This window comes from Opisthocomus hoazin, chromosome 9, assembly GCF_030867145.1.
Source record: "Opisthocomus hoazin isolate bOpiHoa1 chromosome 9, bOpiHoa1.hap1, whole genome shotgun sequence".
Classification (NCBI taxonomy): domain Eukaryota; kingdom Metazoa; phylum Chordata; class Aves; order Opisthocomiformes; family Opisthocomidae; genus Opisthocomus; species Opisthocomus hoazin.
In genome coordinates, this window is record NC_134422.1 from 18,927,391 (window position 1) to 18,945,736 (window position 18,346).

At 66.2% G+C, this 18,346-nt stretch overlaps 1 protein-coding gene across 4 annotated transcripts in view; it reads left to right on the forward strand.

The window, feature by feature from the left end:
* The window catches only part of ASIC4 (acid sensing ion channel subunit family member 4), a 61,736-nt gene extending 43,599 nt beyond the window's left edge, over positions 1-18,137 (forward strand). For 2 of the 4 annotated variants that reach the window (XM_075430269.1, XM_075430271.1), the window contains exons 2-10: positions 14,895-15,039; positions 15,209-15,336; positions 15,428-15,587; positions 16,029-16,085; positions 16,182-16,335; positions 16,713-16,804; positions 17,111-17,190; positions 17,540-17,644; positions 17,759-18,137. In XM_075430269.1, coding sequence (XP_075286384.1) covers positions 14,895-15,039; positions 15,209-15,336; positions 15,428-15,587; positions 16,029-16,085; positions 16,182-16,335; positions 16,713-16,804; positions 17,111-17,190; positions 17,540-17,644; positions 17,759-17,878 — 1,041 coding nt within the window. In that variant the 3' untranslated portion in view covers positions 17,879-18,137. Of the gene's footprint in view, positions 1-14,020; positions 14,633-14,894; positions 15,040-15,208; positions 15,337-15,427; positions 15,588-16,028; positions 16,086-16,181; positions 16,336-16,712; positions 16,805-17,110; positions 17,191-17,539; positions 17,645-17,758 lie in introns of those variants that run through there. The other 2 variants (XM_075430273.1, XM_075430272.1) reach the window with 2 other exon arrangements.
* The last annotated feature ends 209 nt before the right edge of the window (positions 18,138-18,346 follow it).

An 18,346-nucleotide genomic window follows, 5' to 3' on the forward strand; every position in this document is an offset into this window, starting at 1 on the left:
GTGGAAAAAACAATAATTGTCGAAAACCGTATTTCCCCCTTTTTCCAATAACAAATAGCTGGAACGCTGCTGGGGAGGCTTGGGCTTGCTCCTGGAACGGACGGGCTGTGGCTCCAGCCAGGCTGGGGGATGGAGCAGGCAGCGGGAGGCAGCTGGGGCGGGAGGGGAGCCCGGGCAGGGGACGCAGTGGCTGCTGCCAGCACCCGGGCAGCTGGCCGGGGGTGGGTGCCGCTGCCTGGGCATCTGTGTGTCCGGGACCGGAGTACCAGGGCCTGCGGGCAGGGCCGGTGGCAGCGGCAGAGCAGCACAGCCGTGTGCGCGCTGGGGACTGGCGAGGGGGGCGAACGCCAGGAGCGTGTGGCTGAAGGTGCTCGCTGCACGGGGGGGCTGTGGACCGAGCCCCACTGGGTTTTCCTGCCTGGCCCCCCATTGCCTCTCGCTGCCTGTGCACACAGGGATGCTCTGAGGTTATTTCTTTGCCAGAGGTGGCTGGGTTTTTTACTGGAGAGCAAGCAGCGAGTCCCTGTGGTCAGAGCGCCCTGCCAAATTTTGTTTCATGCACGAAAGGAGGAAAAACTTCCCATGATTAATTGTGCAGTAGGGGAGAACATGCATCTCTCTAACCTGCTCCATGCTGGTCGCTGGCCTTTTGTCCCAGCGCTGCCCCGCCGTGCAGCTGGGGAAGCGGCGGCGAGGGTGCGAGGGCAGGAGGGTGCCGACACCTCCGCCGCATCCTAACTCTGCGAGGGCTGTGAAGGGCTGGAAAGCCATCCGAGGCTTCATGGAGAGGGAGCAGAGTCGGGCTCGTGCTTGAGCAGCTTCCCAGCCGCGGGTGGCCGTCCCCTGCTTACACTGCAAATCCTTCGCTCTGCGCTCCGAGCTGTGCCCCGTCTGCTGCGCCAGCCGTGGTGGCAGGCAGGGTGCTGCTGGCCCTGTCTCCCCGCGGCTGCATCGCCGCGCCAGCAGCAAGCGGGAGGCGAGGATGGCCCCGATGCTCAGCCAGGGCACGTGGCACCGTGCTGCTGGTCTCGGGGGGGGGAGCTGGACTGGCACCCCAACCTGCTGGGGCTGGGGGTCCCGCGTGTGCCTGCCCTGTCCCTGGGAGACACTGCTGCCTGCATGGCTGGTCCTCCCCGGTCACAGGCAGGGAGGGCCCCTCGGCGGAGGCACCCCCAGCTCGCCGTGCCCCGCTCCCGGCGCAGATGCAAGCCGGAGCACGCTTTGCCCCTGAGCGGCTGTTAAGCGCTGGCGAAGCTGGCTGGACTCAACAGGTTTTCTTCCAGCAGAACAAAAGGTTCCCTCCTAATTGCAGCGCTGGGAAGGCGAGCGCAGGAGGAGGGGGGAGGCAGGAGAGTCAGAGGCTGTGAGGGGCTGCGGGCGCTGTGTCCCCGTGGCACTGGGGTTGGGGACCCCTCTTTATGTTGGGGAGCTCAGCTGGGCTGGCCCATGCCCACGGTGGCTGGGCGGGCGGGGGGCAGGGACTGGGGGGACCCACTGGCCGGCTGCTGGCCACCAGCCCCTGGGAAGTGCAGGGCGGGAGGGGAGAGGAGCCACACATCAGAGTAGAGCCCCTGATTAATCACCAACTGCCGGCCCTCCAGCCAGCAGCTCATTAGCAGTTTAATTCCCGATGCCCGGCGCGCTGGAGAGCTGTGCGGCTCTGATTGAGCCGGCCGCGCTCGTCTGGGCAGCTGCAATCAGGCCACAGCCCCTTGTCCCCGGTCACCAGCACAATTAGTGGCCGTGTCTGCCATGCCCCCGGGGCGGGCTGGGCAGCGGGTGCTGCAGGAGCTGCGGGTGACGCTGTGGGTGCTGCTGGCACTGCGGGTGTTGCTGCGGCTGCTGCAGATGCTGCAGGTACCGTGGGTGATGCAGGCGCGGTGGGTGCTGCGGTCAGGCACGGGTGAGGCACGTCGGTGACAGCGGCTGCGGAGGGCTGGCGGGCAGCCCGGGGGGCAGGAGACGTGCCCGTGTCTCCTCCTGTATCTGGCTGTACCCGGAGCATCGCGGTCCCCGTGGTGTCACGGGGCCGGGAGCGGCTGTCAGCGGCGTCACCGGCCGTGGCGAGGCGCAGCGCTTGGTTGTGCAGGGATATCTCACCCATCTGTCACCCCCAGGGGACAGTGGCACCCCGTGCATCCCTGCGCTGTCCCATCCCTCCACCACCTCCACCTCCACCCACGGGGTGGCAAAGCGAGAGCTGTGGGTGGCATCCATGTCCCTGCCTGCACCCTGGTGTCCCTGCCTGCACCCCGGTGTCCCTGCCACCACCCTAGGCTCTGTCCTGCCCCATGTCTTCTTCCTCCCAGCCTAGGGCTCGGCCCGGGGGACACCTCCGGGGATGGGCCGGGGGGGCTCACCTGGGCCAGGGGAGCAGGGCAGGGGCAGGAGGGAGCGGGGTGCCCCAGGGGAGCAGGCACCGGCCATGGATGCTGCTCATGGAGCTTGTGCTCCATCCTGGGCATGCAGAGGTGGGCACTGCTGTGCCTCCCAGCTGCAGGGGGGTGGGTGTTTGCAGCTCAGCCGCCCCCCTGTGCCCTCCAAACCCTGCTGTGCCCTTCACTCCCAAGCTGCCATCTCCGCAATTCCTTCGGAGCCCGAGGAGGGAGGGAGGGACGGCGCGGCAGAGGGAAGCATCTCCATCTGTCTTCAACGCTCCAGCGGCTGGGGCAGGGCTGGGGGCCTGTGGGTTTCCCCGCTGTGGGGGGGCTGTGGGGCGAGGAGGGATGGGGTGCATGTGGGGGCAAGCTGTGGGCCACACTGGGGCTGTGACCCCCACGGAGGAGGAAGGGCCAGGATGGCATCTGCTGCTGCTGCCCGCAGGGAGGGTGTGGAGCAGCCTGCCTTCCCGGGCAGCGCGGCACCGAGGGCACTATGCAAATCCATCCGAGATTGATGCAAGTATTAATTACGTCCCGGTGGCTCAGCTCCTGCCCGGCCAGGCAGGGCACTGGGTGCCGCGGCTGCTAGCACAGGAGAGATGGGTTTGCGCTGGCAGAGTGTCCCCTGCGCCTGTCCCCTGGGTCCCCCGCCTGCTCCCGCCACGTCGCTGTGCATCGTGCGGTGCCTCGCCGGGCCAGCCCTGCTCTCCCAGCCCCTGGCACTGCCCAGCCCCGGGGGTGAGGTCGTCACCGAACGGCGGGGCGAACAGTCCAAGACAGGAGCAGTGCGAACACTGTCAAGCAGCCTGGCGTGCCGGCTCTGAGGTCCTGCTAATCAGAGAGTGTCTGTAATTACATGTGCTAATTACGGGCAGAGGTTCACAGCGATTCCTGCCCTGCTGGCATGGTGCTGGTCACATCGGGGCGCATCGCTCCTGTGCGAGAGCAGGAGTGGATAACCAGGGCTGCTGGCTGGCTCTCCTTGCCCAGGCACAGCGTATCACAGCCAGGCCCCCTGCCCAGCCCCACCCCACCCCATCTCCATCTCCATCCCACCCCCCTCCATGCTGGACATGGGTCCAGCGTGTGTGGTGCTGTCCTTGGAGTCCCCACGCGTGTGACTGTGACAGCCACTCCGTCCCCGAGCACCTGGCTGATCATATCTCGGTGGAGTCCCTTTTCAGAGGGAGTTTTTCAGGCTCTGACCCCCCTGTGCTGCTGCTGCTCTGACATCCTGTTTCCTTATCGCCTGACATGACCTTAATTAACTCCCCGGGACGATAACGCTCTGGGCTTCTCCTCCAGGAGCTGTATCTCAGCATCAAGTCCTGCCTGGCCCTCTCAGGGACCGCTGCGGGGACTGCACAGGCAGCCTGGAGCCAGGGGGAGAGGGGGCTGTGCGATGCAGGACGGTGGTAGCTGGGGACACTGGGGTGACGTGGAGGGGATGGGGCGGTACTGGAGGGCGTGGGTTGGCGCTGCGGTGAGGTTTGCGGGGGAGATGCTGAGCGGGTGGAGGTGGCTGTCCTGGTGCAGAGGTCGGGATCAGGGTGGGGGGGCTGTGCTGATGCCCCGGGCAGGGGGGTGCAGGCGGCAGCAGCACCCGTTCCAGGCAGGCAGAGGTGCCGTGCAGCGGTGTGGAGAGGTCCTGGCTCCTCCATCCTGGCAGAGCACAGGGGCTGCTCAGTCGGGAGCCGGGGCTGGGGGCTCAGGGGGCCAAGCTGTCAGGGCCCCCCCCTCTGCCACCAGCCCAGGTGGACTGAAATGCTGGCACCGACGACTGTTGTAGCCGCTTTATCTCCTGCACTCGGTAAATATTGGCGGAGGGGAGATGATTCAATAGCGAGGTTTACAGATGGGAATCTCGGCGTGTGATCCCGCCGGCTCCGTGCTGTGCAGCAGCCCGGCTGCCTCCGCCGCAGCCACCGCTCACCGGGGCCGAGCCGGGCACGGGCACAGCCCAGGGCCAGCGAGGCTGCTCCCAGCACCTCCTCCCTGCGGACTGGTTCCCAGCAAGGCGCTGGTCTGAGCTTCACTGTTGCAGCTCCTGTCTCATCCTCCAGCACAGGCAGCTCGGGCCCTGGAGCTGGGTCCCTGCTCGGGGGTCCCGTCACTCAAATGCCACCAGACCTGCAGGCAGCTCAGCCCTGGCAGCATCTGGGGTGATGCCATGAGCCCTGCAGAGAGCAAAGAGTGCAAAATGCTGTCAGGCAATCTCCTCCTGGCTTGCAGCCACACAGCCCTCCTCCCCACAGGTCCTAATCCCCAAAACCTTAGTCCTGCCCACCTCAGGTGCTCAGCTCCCATCCCCAGGCCCCCAGCCCGGGCAGCAGGTAGGACGAGGGGCCAGTTGTTCCTGGGGCATCCATGGGCAGGGTGCAGCTGGTCCCCTCTGCTAACGCTGCCTGCAGACGCAGTGGGAATTGCATTTTCCTGAAGCTGGGCATGCAGTGGAGACCACGGGTATTATGGAAAGCATGTACAGATACTGCTGCTCACGGCACGTGATGTATTGGCTGCTGCAGGCAGCACACGGTCCTGAGAACATGGTGCTGGCTCCGAGCAGGGGGAAGGGGTGATGATCTGAACCGCAGAGGAGATGGGAGCTGCCAGCACTGCTCTCCAGTGTGTGGGAGGCAAAGGGGGCATGAGGAGAGGGGAGGACTCCCTTAGCTGCAGGGCCAGGTTGTCCCATTCCATCCCTGCCAGGCCATGTCCCTGCTCCCATAGCAAGCCCTGGGAGCTGGGAGGAGCCGAGGGGGACTGGGGAGCTCCTGCAGACGCCGAGGATCAGCACAGGGGCAATGTGGCCCAAGCACCCAAGAGGGACAGACACCTCGGGAGCCCTGAGCTCCCCCAGCCCGTCGCCGCCTGAATGGAGAGCAGAGGATGGGGATGCAGGGATATAAGGATACAGGGATATGGGCTGCAGGGCTGTCCCTGCCCGCTGGTGCCTGCGCCTCTTCCCCTGCCCAGCAGCCCCAAGAAGGGATCCCCCGCCAGTGCCGGGGCGCAGGGGCTCTGTTGATCAGCCCCTCTGCCTGGGAGCGCACGGGCTGGGGAAAGCCAGCCTGTATCATGTTTGTTCCATTGATTTAGCGCCGCGGAGAGGGTTTAATCAGCCTTTAGCCTGCACGCTCCAGCATTAAGAACAAATCCATTAGCCACGAGATAACCACAAAGGGTTGCACGGAGGCTGGATGAGGTCCCAGCGCCTTCAAGATGCAAATTGGCAATCAAAGATCAAAGCCGCGCAGCTCCCTAATCTCTACTAAAAGGGCTCAGCTATTAACGAGCCCTTTCCCGCTGGGCTGTGATCACCCCACTTCACTCAGGCTCCCAATGCGCTGGTGGGTTACAGCATCACCCTGACTAGCCCCCAGGCCCCCATGGCCCCCCGAACTGGCCCTGGGAAGGAGGGTGCAGCCGGGGCTCGGGCTATTTGTTTGCATGTTGTTTCCTTCAGTTCCGACATGCTGGGGTCAAATTCGTGTTGGCAGGGAGAGCAGAGCCCCCAGCATCACTCGAGGGGTCAGCAGCTGGAAGGGAGGGGAAGGGGAAGAGGCAGGAGCTGCGATGGAGCAGGGCGGAGGGGGATGGGGGCTTATGCCATGACTTTGGGGGCAGCGGGGGATGCTGGCAGGCGGCTCCCCCTCCCGCTGCTCAGGGATTTAGCCCCTGCCTGGCTGCACCAGGTGGCTCAGGGCAATCCCTGCCAGCCCCAGGGAAATCAGTGCCAGGGAGCGTGGCGAGGGGGCAGGCAGCAGGGTGTGCATGAGGGACCAGGGCAGACCAAGGTGCACTGGAGACAAATTCCCCTTTTTGGGGTATTCCTGCCCACCCCATGTCACCCTGGGGCAGGGGGTGCACAAGGTCCCAGCTCTCATAGTCACCCCGCTGGCTCTCATGTGGTGCTGGAGTGAGTCTTGAGGTTGGGGGGCTTCCCCCCACTCCCTGCCCCGGCCATCCTGCCTGCGATGGCTCCACACACAGTGGCCCCGGCAGCCCCATGAGTTCCAGCCACCCCGCACCATGCAGGAGAGCTGCAAAGCTGCCGAGGTGTGACAGGAGCCATGCTGCCAGCACTGTCAGCAAATCTCCGGCAGCACAGATGTGTGCTCTGCTCAGCCGGGTCCGGCTCAGGGACCAGCATCCTCCCGCATCCCGCTGCAGTGGTGAGAGGCCAGGCGAGGCACCCTGGGATGGGTGGGCAGGGGACCCGTCACACCTGGCAGTGGGGAGTAGAGGGTCATGTGTGTTCTCCTCCCATCTGGGGACCCACTCTGCTGGCAGGCGCTCAGCAAGGTGTCACTCGTGGCTCTCACAGCACCCCCAGGCAAGCAGCACAGCCTTGCAAGAGAAGCAGGCAGCGAGGCGCTGGCAGCACCTCAGCCAGGGTGACAATAAATCTTATCAGTGTAAACCCATCCGTAGGCAGCAGGATAACCCCCGTGACAACCCGGCTGACACGGAGGCTTCATCTGCACTGTGTCAGCGCTGCGGATTTACAGATAAATGCCACGGCTGGAGGGACTGTGTCTGTGCTGGCACCTGCCGGCTCCCAAGGGGTGGCCCCCCCCTCCTGCCCACCCCTGCCCTGTGGCTGTGGGCGCTGCTGGGGCCAGGCCGGGGATGACACGGTGACATTGGCCATGCCATGCCCGGTGGGATGAGCAGACAGAGAAGAGCTGGTCTGGCATCAGGGAGGGAAGCACCGGGATAGGTGAGGGTGGAGGGAGGGGGACATACAGGACAAGGTGGCGTGTCCCTGCCTGCTGTGTCCTACATGCACCATCCCATGGAGCCCTGCATCCTCCACCCACCCACGGGGGCATGGGCGTCGCGCAGGCTGGACCACCAGAGCCCATGTGCAGGAACAAAGACCAGGAAATGTGCGGGTGTGAGTGTGTGACACGGCTGCGGTGTGTCCCCGAGGCTGTGTGACAGCGCCACGCGTGAGCAGCGCCGTGTGTGAGACAGCGCGCTCGTGGGTGCAGTCTGTGTGCGCATCCGTGGGGGTGTCTATGTGTCTGTGTGTCCGTGTGTCCATGCAGCTGCCCCGCTCCGGCTGGGCAGTGGGGGGGTCATGTGTGTGCCAGGCGTGGGGTGCTGGCTTCTGTGCCAGGCATGGGGTGCTGGCACATGTGTGTGTGCCAGGCGTGAGGTGCCGGTGTGTGTGTGTGTGCCAGGCGTGGGGTGCCAGCATATGTGTGTGCCACATATGGGGTGCTGCCGTGCGTGTGTGCCAGGCGTGGGGTGCTGGGTGCCCAGCGGAGGCTGCCAAGCGAGGCGGGCTGGCAGCGGTGGCCGCCCCAGGCCAGCGTTCCCATCATCTCCAGGCTCAGCTCTCGCATCTCTGGGCTCAGCTCTCCCATCTCCAGGCGGCGCGGCCCGCGCAGCTGTGGGAGCAGTAATGAGATGGAGCAGCAGAAGGACGGCGAGATAAGGCTGCCTGCGCTGCCCCAGCAGATTAAACGCTGGGATTAAGCAGGCGGTGCCAGCTCTGCTGCCTTTTTATCTCGCTGCTTCTCCCCTCTTATTCTCCCGCAGTCGATAGTGAACGGTCTCCGAGCTGTCAGCAAAGGAAATTGCTTGTTAACCCTTTGGGGACTGGCTGCGCAGCGCTCCCTGTGCAGTTGCTGCCAAAGAGAAGCCGTCCCCGGGGATGGCCTGTGACAGGGAGCAAGGCACGGCCGGCGGCACCCAGGTTCCGCTGCTGACCCTCAGCCAAAAGCCACCAGCACCCAGCTGGTGCCGTGGGGAGCTGAGGGACATCCTGCAGCGCTGGGGTCCCTGCCGGGTGACAGCAGCCAGAGAGCAGAGGCTGCCTGCGAGCTCCACAAAGGAGCCCTGGGGACCCTGCGTACCCCACTTTCGGGTACCCTTGGTGTTCCCTGCTTTCTCCAGCCTGCAGGATGGATGGGCTCAGCGCTACATTTCTGCGTGAAGCGGCGGCGCTGGGGATCCTTCCCCGGTCCTTGGGCCAAGTGGCACAGAGCGGCTGTGTCTGCACAGCGCTGCACATGGCGCTGGGTTTCCTCTGGCTGCCGAGAGGAGCCCGCTACCCAAAACCATAATTATTGCTCTCTGTTTGTGTGCGTGTTTTGTTGAGTTTGCAGCAGCGAGGCTGAGCTGCAGCCCGTCCCAGCCCTTATCCGTAGCACGCTGTGCTGGGTGCCCGGGGGCAGCGTGCCTGGCGCAGGGGGTGTCTGCGGATGGGAAGCCGTCTGGAGAGCACTGGGGGGGTGCATGGAGCGGTGGTGGGATTGCTGCTTGGCACAGTCCAAGCCCGGGCCCAGGACCATGTTAGCAGGTCGGTGGGCTCGCTCTGGCGTGTTTTGGGGTGCAGCTTTCATACAGGTTTCCCATGGGGATCCCCAGTGTCTCCTGGCTCTGCTCCCAGGTTTCCCCATCTCCTTCCCGAGGGAGGCAGGAGGCAGAAACATGGGACAGAAACCTCCTGCAGCCCCAGCACCTGACCCTCCTGCTTAGGGACAGACCAGGGTAAATAGGAGCACGTTCAGCGTCTCAGAGAGGTTTGCTGGCTGCCGAAAGGCTGAACTGGCCTTCCACAGCTCCTGCCCCCCTGCCTCTCTGCATCCCTGCGCTGCAGCATGCTTCTCCCCTCTGCCAGCAGCCCCGGTGCTCCATCTTCTGCAATTCCCTTGGTGCTGGCTCCTTCATCTGCCCAAGTGACCCTTTTAGTGGGTGCTTTAAAGCGCTTAGCGCAAGCAAATCCTATGAAAGCACAAGCAGCCAGGAGATTTGCAGGGAGCAGGCTAGCCCTGGCCGGGGCAGTGGTCCCGACCTGGGTGGGATGCTGTCCCACGGCCGCTGTGGGATGGAGAGGGCAGAGTCACGCATCTGCGTGTGCCAGGGATCTCACCGGAGCAGTGTGTGAGCCCTGGGCAGCCGGGGCTGAGGAATCTGCAGGGGAGCTGAAGCAGATGTTGTGCCGGGCAGCCGGGCTGCGGAGGCGAGCAGAGCCTGAATTGGAGAGGAAACCGGGAGTGATTGGCACGTGCGTGCTGGCAGGCTGGAGGCTGCGAGGGGATGGGATTGCTGTTTATAAATACATCAAGGGAGTAAACACAAGGGAGGGAAGAGAGCTATTTAAGCTAAGGGACAATGCTGGCATGAGAACAAATAGCACAAACTGGCCATGAATATATTTAGGTTGGACATGAGGAGCTGAGAGAGATTCTGGGATGAATTCCCCCCAGGAGCAGCGGGAGAGGGAAGCCCAACTTTGCGATGGCGCTCGCTTTGCTGTCGGAGGCAGCTGTGTGCTGCCGTGCCTGCACAGCGGGGCCGAGAGGTGAGGACCTGGGGTGTCACAGCCACCCTGGCTCCGTGGGGCACCAGCGGCACAGCCCCCTCTGGCTCCTGGCTTGGCCTGTGCGAGAACCTGGAGGTTTGGGTGTGCTGTCACCGACACTGCTCCTGAAAGCAGGATGGTGCCAATGTCTCCCTGCTTTACTGATGTCACTGGCAGCGCTGGGGCAGATGTGCTGGGAAGGTGTCCTGGCCCGTGTGCCGTGCATCACATCCCCATGCTCCCGACCTGCCAGGAGCAGGGAGCCCTGGTCCACATCCTGCCCACTCCCGATGCGGCAGCCTGGCAGTGACCTGCTCACCCTGGCCGGTGCCGGGGCTTGGGTGCCACCCGCTGCTCTGCCCGGCTGGCGGCACAGCCCGCGGCACAGCTGAGCACTTGGTATTCCGGCAGCGAGCCTGCCTGGCATGAGAGGGGCTCTGCTAGCTTCACGCGCCCACGTCTCTGCTGCCAGCTCAGGCCTGGCCGCGGGGGCTCAGCTGGCAGAGGCTGGCCTGTGGCACAGAGACAGGCACATCCACGGCGGCAGGAGGGGTCCCGGCCCCTCCGGGATGTGCCCGCAGCATCCCCCAGCCCCACTGCTCTCCCTCCTCCTGGGGAAGCGGGTCGGGGCGCTGCGGAGGATGCTCCAGAGCTTGGCCCTTTGCAGCCTTCTCGGGGCCAAAGGCACCTTGCTCTGCCGAGGCGGAGGGGCTGCAGAGCCCTGCGCGCCGTGGAGGTGGGAGTCCCGGTCCCCACGAGCAGGGCTGCATCCCGCAGGAGCCGTCCCGGCAGCTCTGCGTGGGGCAGGGGCTGCGCAGAGGGGCTGCTGGTGCGGTGGACGGTTGTGCCGCTGCCGGAGCTGGGGTCAAGCCAAACTGGCACCGTTCCCCAACCCCTCCTGGGAGTGGGGAAGGGAAATGGTGCGACCGTGCGTGAGAGGGGACGTTTGCAGAGGCGAAAACATCCCACTGGCTCAGAAAATTGCTGCAGAATCGGGCTTGAAATGAGTTGAAATTGCTGAATCCAAGCGGATCTCATATCCCGGGCAGTCGCAATGCTGGCGTCAGCGCTGCGGCTTCCCTCCCGGGGCACCCAGGAGGGGCCTGGCCGCTCCGTGCGGGGGCAGCTGGCTGCTCGGGGTGTGATGGGGGGCTTCGGCAGAGCCAGGGTCCGGAGTGGTGGGCAGGAGCAGAGTGGGGGGCAGCGTGCATGGGCATGCTGTTGCCCCAGCTCTGCCAGTGTTGTCCCAGTTTGGCCCCAGCTCCTGTGCCACGTCTTGGGGCCAGGGGTATCCCTGTGCCTCCAGCTGCCTATGCTCTCTCAGGAAGCAGCGTTTCCAGTTTTGAAGGCTGCTTTCCTTTATACCCCAGCCCTGCCCATGCTGATTTGCTCTCTGGACTGGGGTACCTGGAAACCACCCTCAAGGTTACCCCTGGACTGGCATCCCTGCCAAGCCCAGGGTGGGTAGCACTCCGATGTCTTCCCATCCCTGTCCCTATCCCCATCATGCTCCAGTGATGACTGTTCTGAGGGATGTCTCTGTGCTGGGGTGCTCCCCCTGCATGCTGTGCCTGTGCCCAGGCACAGGCTGGGTGTCCCAGCAGGGACGTGGGAGCAGGGATGGGTGTCTCAGTGGGGACACGGGAGCAGCGCTGGGTGCCCCAGGCATGCAGGAGCAGGACCCGCCGGCACCACGTGTGCCACAGCTCGTTTCCCTCACATGCAAACATTTGGCTGGAAGCTTAGTGCAGCCTCTTGTCTCCTCGGAGCAATCAGGATTTGTCGCTGCTTGCAATGTTTAACGTCGTCTTCCAGAGGCTAAATACCGTGGGGAGCCGTGTAAGCTGCGGAAATACCTACATGAGCTGGGATCAGCTGGAGGCTGGCACAATGGGCTGGCAGCAGTAGGGATGGGGGACTGGGAGTGCGTGGGGCTGCTGCTCGTGTCCCCCGTGCTTGCGGGTGGGCTGGCGTGAGCCAGGGTGAAGATGCTGGGGGCCAGCACCTTGTTGTCATGGGGCTCCCCGCAGCAGTGGGGCAGGATGGCGAGCCCCAGGGGGGTGGAGGGGAGTGGGAGGGGGGGAGCCCAGAGCTGTGTGGGGTGGGGAGGAGGATGCCAGGGCCCTCGGCGATCTCTTGCTGGGATCCAGCTGTCAAGACGCAGGCAGCTATTTCTGTCAAGGTCAGCGTGTCTCCACGGCAGAGAGCAGGGAAATGAGGAATCTTGTTGAGAAATTACCTCCCTAATGGGGTCTCCCCTGCGCGTGAGCGTGGCGCAGGGATGCCAGCATGCGGCAGCTGAACAGGGAGACTGTGTGGGAATTCTGCTGACCGAGCCCCGAGGCTGCAGCACCCATGGGTGCTCAGCAAGCGGAGCAAGGTGCGGGGGCCCGTGCCCCAGGCGCTGTCCCCAGTTGGACATGTGTGCTCCAGCCCCACAAGACACTTTTCTGGGTCAGCTGAGGGGAGGAAATCATGTTCCCGGTGCAGGCAGGCTCTCCTCTGCCCTTACTCCTCCTCCTCCTCCTCCTCCTCATGCGCTCCCTGTTACCTAATTGGGTTTGTCATGCTGGAAAGGCAAAGCCCTTCAGGACTGTGCTGCGCTCTCGCCAGTGCGATTTCACAGCTGGCCTCGGCACCCTGGCAGCTGACAAGTGAGTAACTCAGGGGGCCCCACAGGCACCTCTGCCCTCCCCGCATGCCCCCGCAGCCGTGCCCACCTGTCTGGGGCTGCAGGGCACAGGGGACAAGGCCTCCGCCGCCTCTGGACCTTCTCCGCCAGCCCTGCCCAACCCTTGTCCCCGTCCCCGAGCTGTCTGTCCCCACGTGCCCCGGCCTCTGCATTCCACCCCCACCCCTCGCACCGCTCCCAGGATGACTGCAGCGCTGCCCGGAGATGTCTGAACCGACACGGAGATGGAAGCGTTCAGAGAAATGACATTTCCTCCAGCCTGGGAAGCTCATCCTCCGTTGAAAAGAAAACTAATATAAAAGCCGCCCTGGTGTGCGAGGGGCTGATGGTATCAGGCTGGCAGCCGCCGGCTCTTAGAGCCGCAATAAATCTCAGCGAGGAGCCGAGCCCGCTCCGGCAGCCCCGCAAAGACGTGCCAGCCGGGGGGGGGGGGGGCTGTACCAGGGCCGGTGCGGACTCTGGGGCAGCGCAGGCAGCCCGCCGCGGGCGGGGGGAAGGGGGGGACACACGGACGGTCCGCACTCCGGGGCACCGTGGGGCGGAGGCGGGATTCCCGCAGGAGCCGGGCAGCACGGCGGGCGGGGGGCCCGATCCCGCCGGGGACGGGGACGGGCGGTGGGGTGGCGGGGAGGGCGCGTGGCCCAAACGTGGGGCCCTACCGCCCCCTGCTGGAGCCCGGTCTCTCCGCCCCCCCTTCCCAGTGCCCCCTTCCACCGCAGGCGGGTGCCGGGAGCGGCGGGGGGGGCGGGGGGGTGCGGGGCTGCCGGGGAACGCGGTGCCGAGCTTTGAAGGAGCCCTGACGGGCTGTCGGGGCCCTGCCAGCCGCGGTGACAGCCTGGAGCGGAGACACCCCCCCCAGCCCCCCCTCCCCGCCGCCGCGCTCTGATCACAGCCTCACCGCCACTTCAAAGCTCCCGCCGGGCTCGGGGGGGCTCCCACGCAGCCTCCCGCCCCACGGCTCTACCCCTCCCGCCCCATGGCCCCCGCTTCTCCGCCCCACTGGGGCCCAGACCCACTGGGGTCCCCACACCCACGGTGGGGGATACCGGGGTTCAGTGCCGGGGACCCAGGCACACGTGTGGTCCCAAGCAGCGCTGGCAATGGGCCCCACCCCAGGCCTGGCACTGTCATGTCTCTGCGGGGCAGGGCCCCCAGCCCCAGAGCAGCCGCGGCTGGTGACCCTGGGGGTCCAGGCGGGGATCCAGGGGCGGCTGCAGTGCCAGGGCAGGGGACAACGGGGACAAGCCGGGGCGCAAGCATCACTAACAGGGCTGGCACAGCGTGGCTGGGACAGGGCATCAGCGTCCAGACACCAGTGCCCACCGTGCTGGGGCACTGGGTGCTGCCGGCTCACCCTGCCCTGGGGTAACGCAACCCCCCACCACCCCCACCCCTTCCCAGCCCGGCTCGGGGAGGAATTTTCCATTCCCGAATGGAGGACGGGTGAAGGCGTGTTGTTTGCAGCAGCCCCCTCCTCTCCCTCCCCTCGCCCGTCACTGGAGCAGCTCAGGAAGGCGCCTGCCACGTTTGGTGGAGCAAACGCTTCCCGGGAGGGAGAGCTCCCCGGAGGAGATCAGGGTCCCCGGGGCAGCCCCAGGAGCAGCCTGCACCCCACTTTCCAAAGGAGCCACCCTGCCTGCAGCCATGCCGCTGCCTCTTGCCTGCTGCCGGGACGGGGAAGCCCTGGCAGCAGCCGGGGACGGTGACGCTGCCCGGCTCGCCGTTGGCATCCTGCGAGCCACCAGGATCCCCGGGCTGCACTACATGTGCACCCGGCCGCAGTCCCGGCTGCGTCGCCTGCTCTGGAGCTTGGCCTTCCTGGCCTCCGCCGGGCTGCTGGCCACCGGCGCCGCTGACCGCCTGCACCACCTGCTCTCGCACCCCGTGCACATGCGGGCGCGCCTCGCCTGGGCACCCCGGCTCCGCTTCCCGGCCGTCACCCTCTGCAACCCCAACCGGGCGCGCTTCCCGCGCCTCACCAAGCCCGACCTCTACTCGGTGGGGCGGTGGCTGGGGCTGGCCTGGGACAACCGCTCACTGGTGCCCGAGATGCTGGCCGTGCTGGGGGAGGACCGGCGCGCCTGGCTGACGCGTCTCGCCAACTACTCGCGCTTCTTGCCGCCCCGCCGCTCCGACCGCACCATGCAGAGCTTCTTCCACCGCCTGGGCCACCAGATTGAGGACATGCTGGTGGAATGCCGCTTTCAGGGAGAGCGCTGCGGCCCCCAGCACTTCGCCCCTGTGAGTCCCCTCCTGGCAGGGGCAGGATGGCTGGGCTGCCCCACAGGTGCTGGAAGCGACACTTCACACCCCAGCAAGAGTGGAGAGGTGGCAGCATGGGGGGACGAGGCTTAGATGAGCCCTTCCAAGGGCCATGCAAGACCGTTCCCCCTCCTTCCAGCACCTGCGTGGGATTGGAAAGGGATCCCTGGACCTCATCCTGCTTGCAGAACGCCCTGTCAGATTCCTGCCTGCTCCCTCACCCCCCCTTCTCCATCCCCAGGTCTACACACGCTATGGTAAGTGCTACACCTTCAACGGGGACCGGAGGAACCCGCGAGTGACCCGCCAGGGCGGCATGGGCAACGGGCTGGAGATCATGCTGGACATCCAGCAGGAAGAATACCTGCCCATCTGGAGAGAGACCAGTGAGTGGGGCCGTGGCGTGGGCCGGGCAGAGGCAAGGGATGCGGGGAGGGAGGGCTGCTGGGCAAGCAGGGCACCCCAGGGCAGGGAGCTATGGGGCAAGCGGGGCACCGGAGGGGTGCTGGTTCCCAGAGTGCAGGTGCTGGGCAGCCCTCTGCCCTTCTCCCGCAGATGAGACATCATTTGAAGCTGGCATCCGGGTCCAGATCCACAGCCAGGATGAGCCGCCCTACATTCATCAGCTGGGCTTCGGTGTCTCGCCCGGCTTCCAGACCTTCGTGTCCTGCCAGGAGCAGCGGGTAAGGCAGGATGCCCCGCAGCCCCCGGCGCGGTGCCCGTGAGCACCCGGCCCGGCGCGGCCCTGCAGCGATGCCCCTCTCGCCCCGGCAGCTCACCTACCTGCCGCAGCCGTGGGGCAACTGCCGGGCCAGCGTGCAGGGTGAGCAGACGCTGCCTGGCTACGACACCTACAGCATCGCCGCCTGCCGCCTGCAGTGCGAGAAGGAGGCCGTGGTGCGGAGCTGCCACTGCCGCATGGTCCACATGCCAGGTGAGGGGCACGTGTGACAGCCTGCGGGCACCCCGCTGCCCCAGCAGTCCTGCCCGGGGCTGCCCTGGCCCCCTCCACCCTGCACCCAAAGGACCACCCCTGCCCATCCCTCTGCACTCAAGGGTGTCCCCTGCCCCATCCCTCTGCACCTGAGCACCACACCAGCCCCATCGCTCTGCACCCAGGGACCACCCCATCCCCTCCACGCGCTGGATCAGCCCCTCTCCCACCCTCCTTACACCCCAGGTCAGCCCTTTCCCTGTCTGCCTTGTACCCAGGGGCCACCCCTGCCCCAGCCAACCCTGCACCCAAGGGCCACTGTCCCCATCCCGTCTGCACCCAGGGGCCATCCCTGCCCCACTGCCTTTAGGGGAGCAAGTCAAGGGCGGGGGGCAGAAGCGGGCCAGGCCCCCACGCCCCCAGCCAGCTGCTTCTCCGCAGGCAATGAGTCCATCTGCTCGCCCAACGTGTACATCGAGTGTGCTGACCACACGCTGGGTAGGTGCGGCGGCAGGCAGGTGGCTGGGGGCCAGCCGGGTGCCCCTGGGGAGGGGGCTGGGGGGTGTGGCCGTGCCAACGGGTGCGTGCCCCCAGACGCGGCGGTGGAGGACAGCCAGGAGCGCTGCAGCTGCCCCACGCCATGCAACCTGACGCGCTATGGCAAGGAGATCTCCATGGTGCGCATCCCCAACAAGGGCTCGGCGCGTTACCTCGCCCGCAAGTACAACAAGAACGAGACCTACATCCGGTGAGTTGGCGGTGCTGGGGTGTGCCGGGGGGGTGGTCAGGGGGTGACCTGGGGAACCCTCACCCCGCTCCTGGCAGTGTTCAGGGAGCGGGTCCTGACATGTATGGTCCCTGCAGCATCCTCTGCCCAGGGGTGGCTGCCACTAGAGCATCTCCACCACCCATCCCTGTTCTCGCAGCCCTCCTGCTGGCACCTCCCCACCTGGCGGTTCCTCCTGCCCTGGGGCACGTCCCCACCACACTGGGCTGAAGAACTCACAAGGGCCCTGGGAACACCTGGGAGCTGGAGGGCTGGGGGACAGGGGAGGTTTGGGGGGCAGTGGGCGTGGGAGGGTCAGTGACCAACCTTCCTTACGGAGCACTATGGTGTCCCCACAGGGAGAACTTCCTGGTGCTGGACATCTTCTTTGAGGCGCTCAACTACGAGGCCATTGAGCAGAAGAAAGCCTATGACCTTGCTGGGCTTCTTGGTGACTCCCCCCACCTGCCCTGGGACCCCGAGGCGCAGAGCTCTGGGTCCCAGCCATGGGAGGGTACAGGGCTGGCTGGGGGGAACCGCATGGGGCCGGAGCTGGCCGTGGGGTGGCTGAAGGGTGGCATGCTGCTGTCCATCCCCTGTCCCACGTGTCCCATGCTCCCTTTGTCCTAACGCCCCTGCCCACGTGACAGTGCTGTCCCCTCCACCCAGCACTGCCCGCAGCCCCGCTGGCCCACCCAGGGCTCCCAGCAGGCTGTGCAGCAGCTCCCGGTGACCATGTCCCCTTCCTCCTCCCCAGGGGACATTGGGGGACAGATGGGCCTGTTCATCGGCGCCAGCATCCTTACGATCCTGGAGATCCTGGACTACGTCTACGAGGTGCGCGGAGCCCTTGGGGCTGTGTCTTGGTGGTGGGACCGGGCGAGATGCAGAGCAGGGGCTGGGCTACCCGGGGAGGAGGTGCTGTGCACGGCCACCTCGGAAGGCTATTACAGCCCCCAAAGTGGGGAACTCCCAGCAAGAGGCAGTGGGAGGAGGACGGGTCCCCCAGCATCCCTCGGTGCCCCGAGGACGGGGAGGGTGGTGGGCAGAGGTGCTGTCCCCACTGTCAGCCCTGTGTCCTCTGGGCAGGCAGGGGAGCGGGCAGCAGGTCCGTGTGGACCGGGGTGCCCACACATGGGGTGCTGCCTGCGTGTGGGTCCGGGGCTGAACCCCCATCTGCACCCAGGTAATCCGGGACAGGGTGAGTCGGGTCCTGCGCCACTCCAAACCACCCCTGAAGAAGCCCTCGGGCAGCATCGCCACGCTGGGACTGGAGGAGCTCAAGGACCAGGTACCCCCGAGGTGGGGGGCTGCCCGGGGGGATGCGAGGACAGGGTCTGGGAGGGGGGTGCTGAGGCAGGGTCCGTGGGGTCTGTGCCCACCCCACTGACTGCCGTCCCTGCAGAGCCCCTGCGAGACGCTGGGCCGGCACGTGGAGGGTGCCTACAACGCGGGCATCCTGCCCAACCACCACCACCGCCACCACTACCCTCACCAGGGCGTCTTCGAGGACTTCGCCTGCTAGGCCAGCTTGGGACTGGGGGGGGGGGCAGCCCCCCACCACCCCCTTCCCCACTGTTCGCATGGAGAGGGACCGCGGCACTGGGCGCGGTGGGCACAGGCCCCCGCCTCCCCCACCCCCCTGCCAGGACCATCGGGGCCGTTTGACCCCGGCGATGCCGCCGGAGCTGCCTCGGCACCGGCACCAGAGCGGCCCCCCAGCCCTTTCACCCATCCCCTCTGCTTGCCGCAGCACACGGGCTCGGCCCCACCTCAAGCACACGGCGTGGAGGGGGACGGGCATGCCGGGGGGTTTGGGGGAGCAGTGGGGTGTGGGGCGGAGGGGCTCTGGCAATGCGGAGCATGCGGGGGGTAAACTGGGGTTCCCGCGAGCCCCTCCAAGCCCTCCCCTGCTGAACCCTCCTGGGTGGGGGTCTCTGCCCTGCATGGTCCCCCCCAGGAGAGAGATGTGTCTGGAACAGCTTCCCCCCTG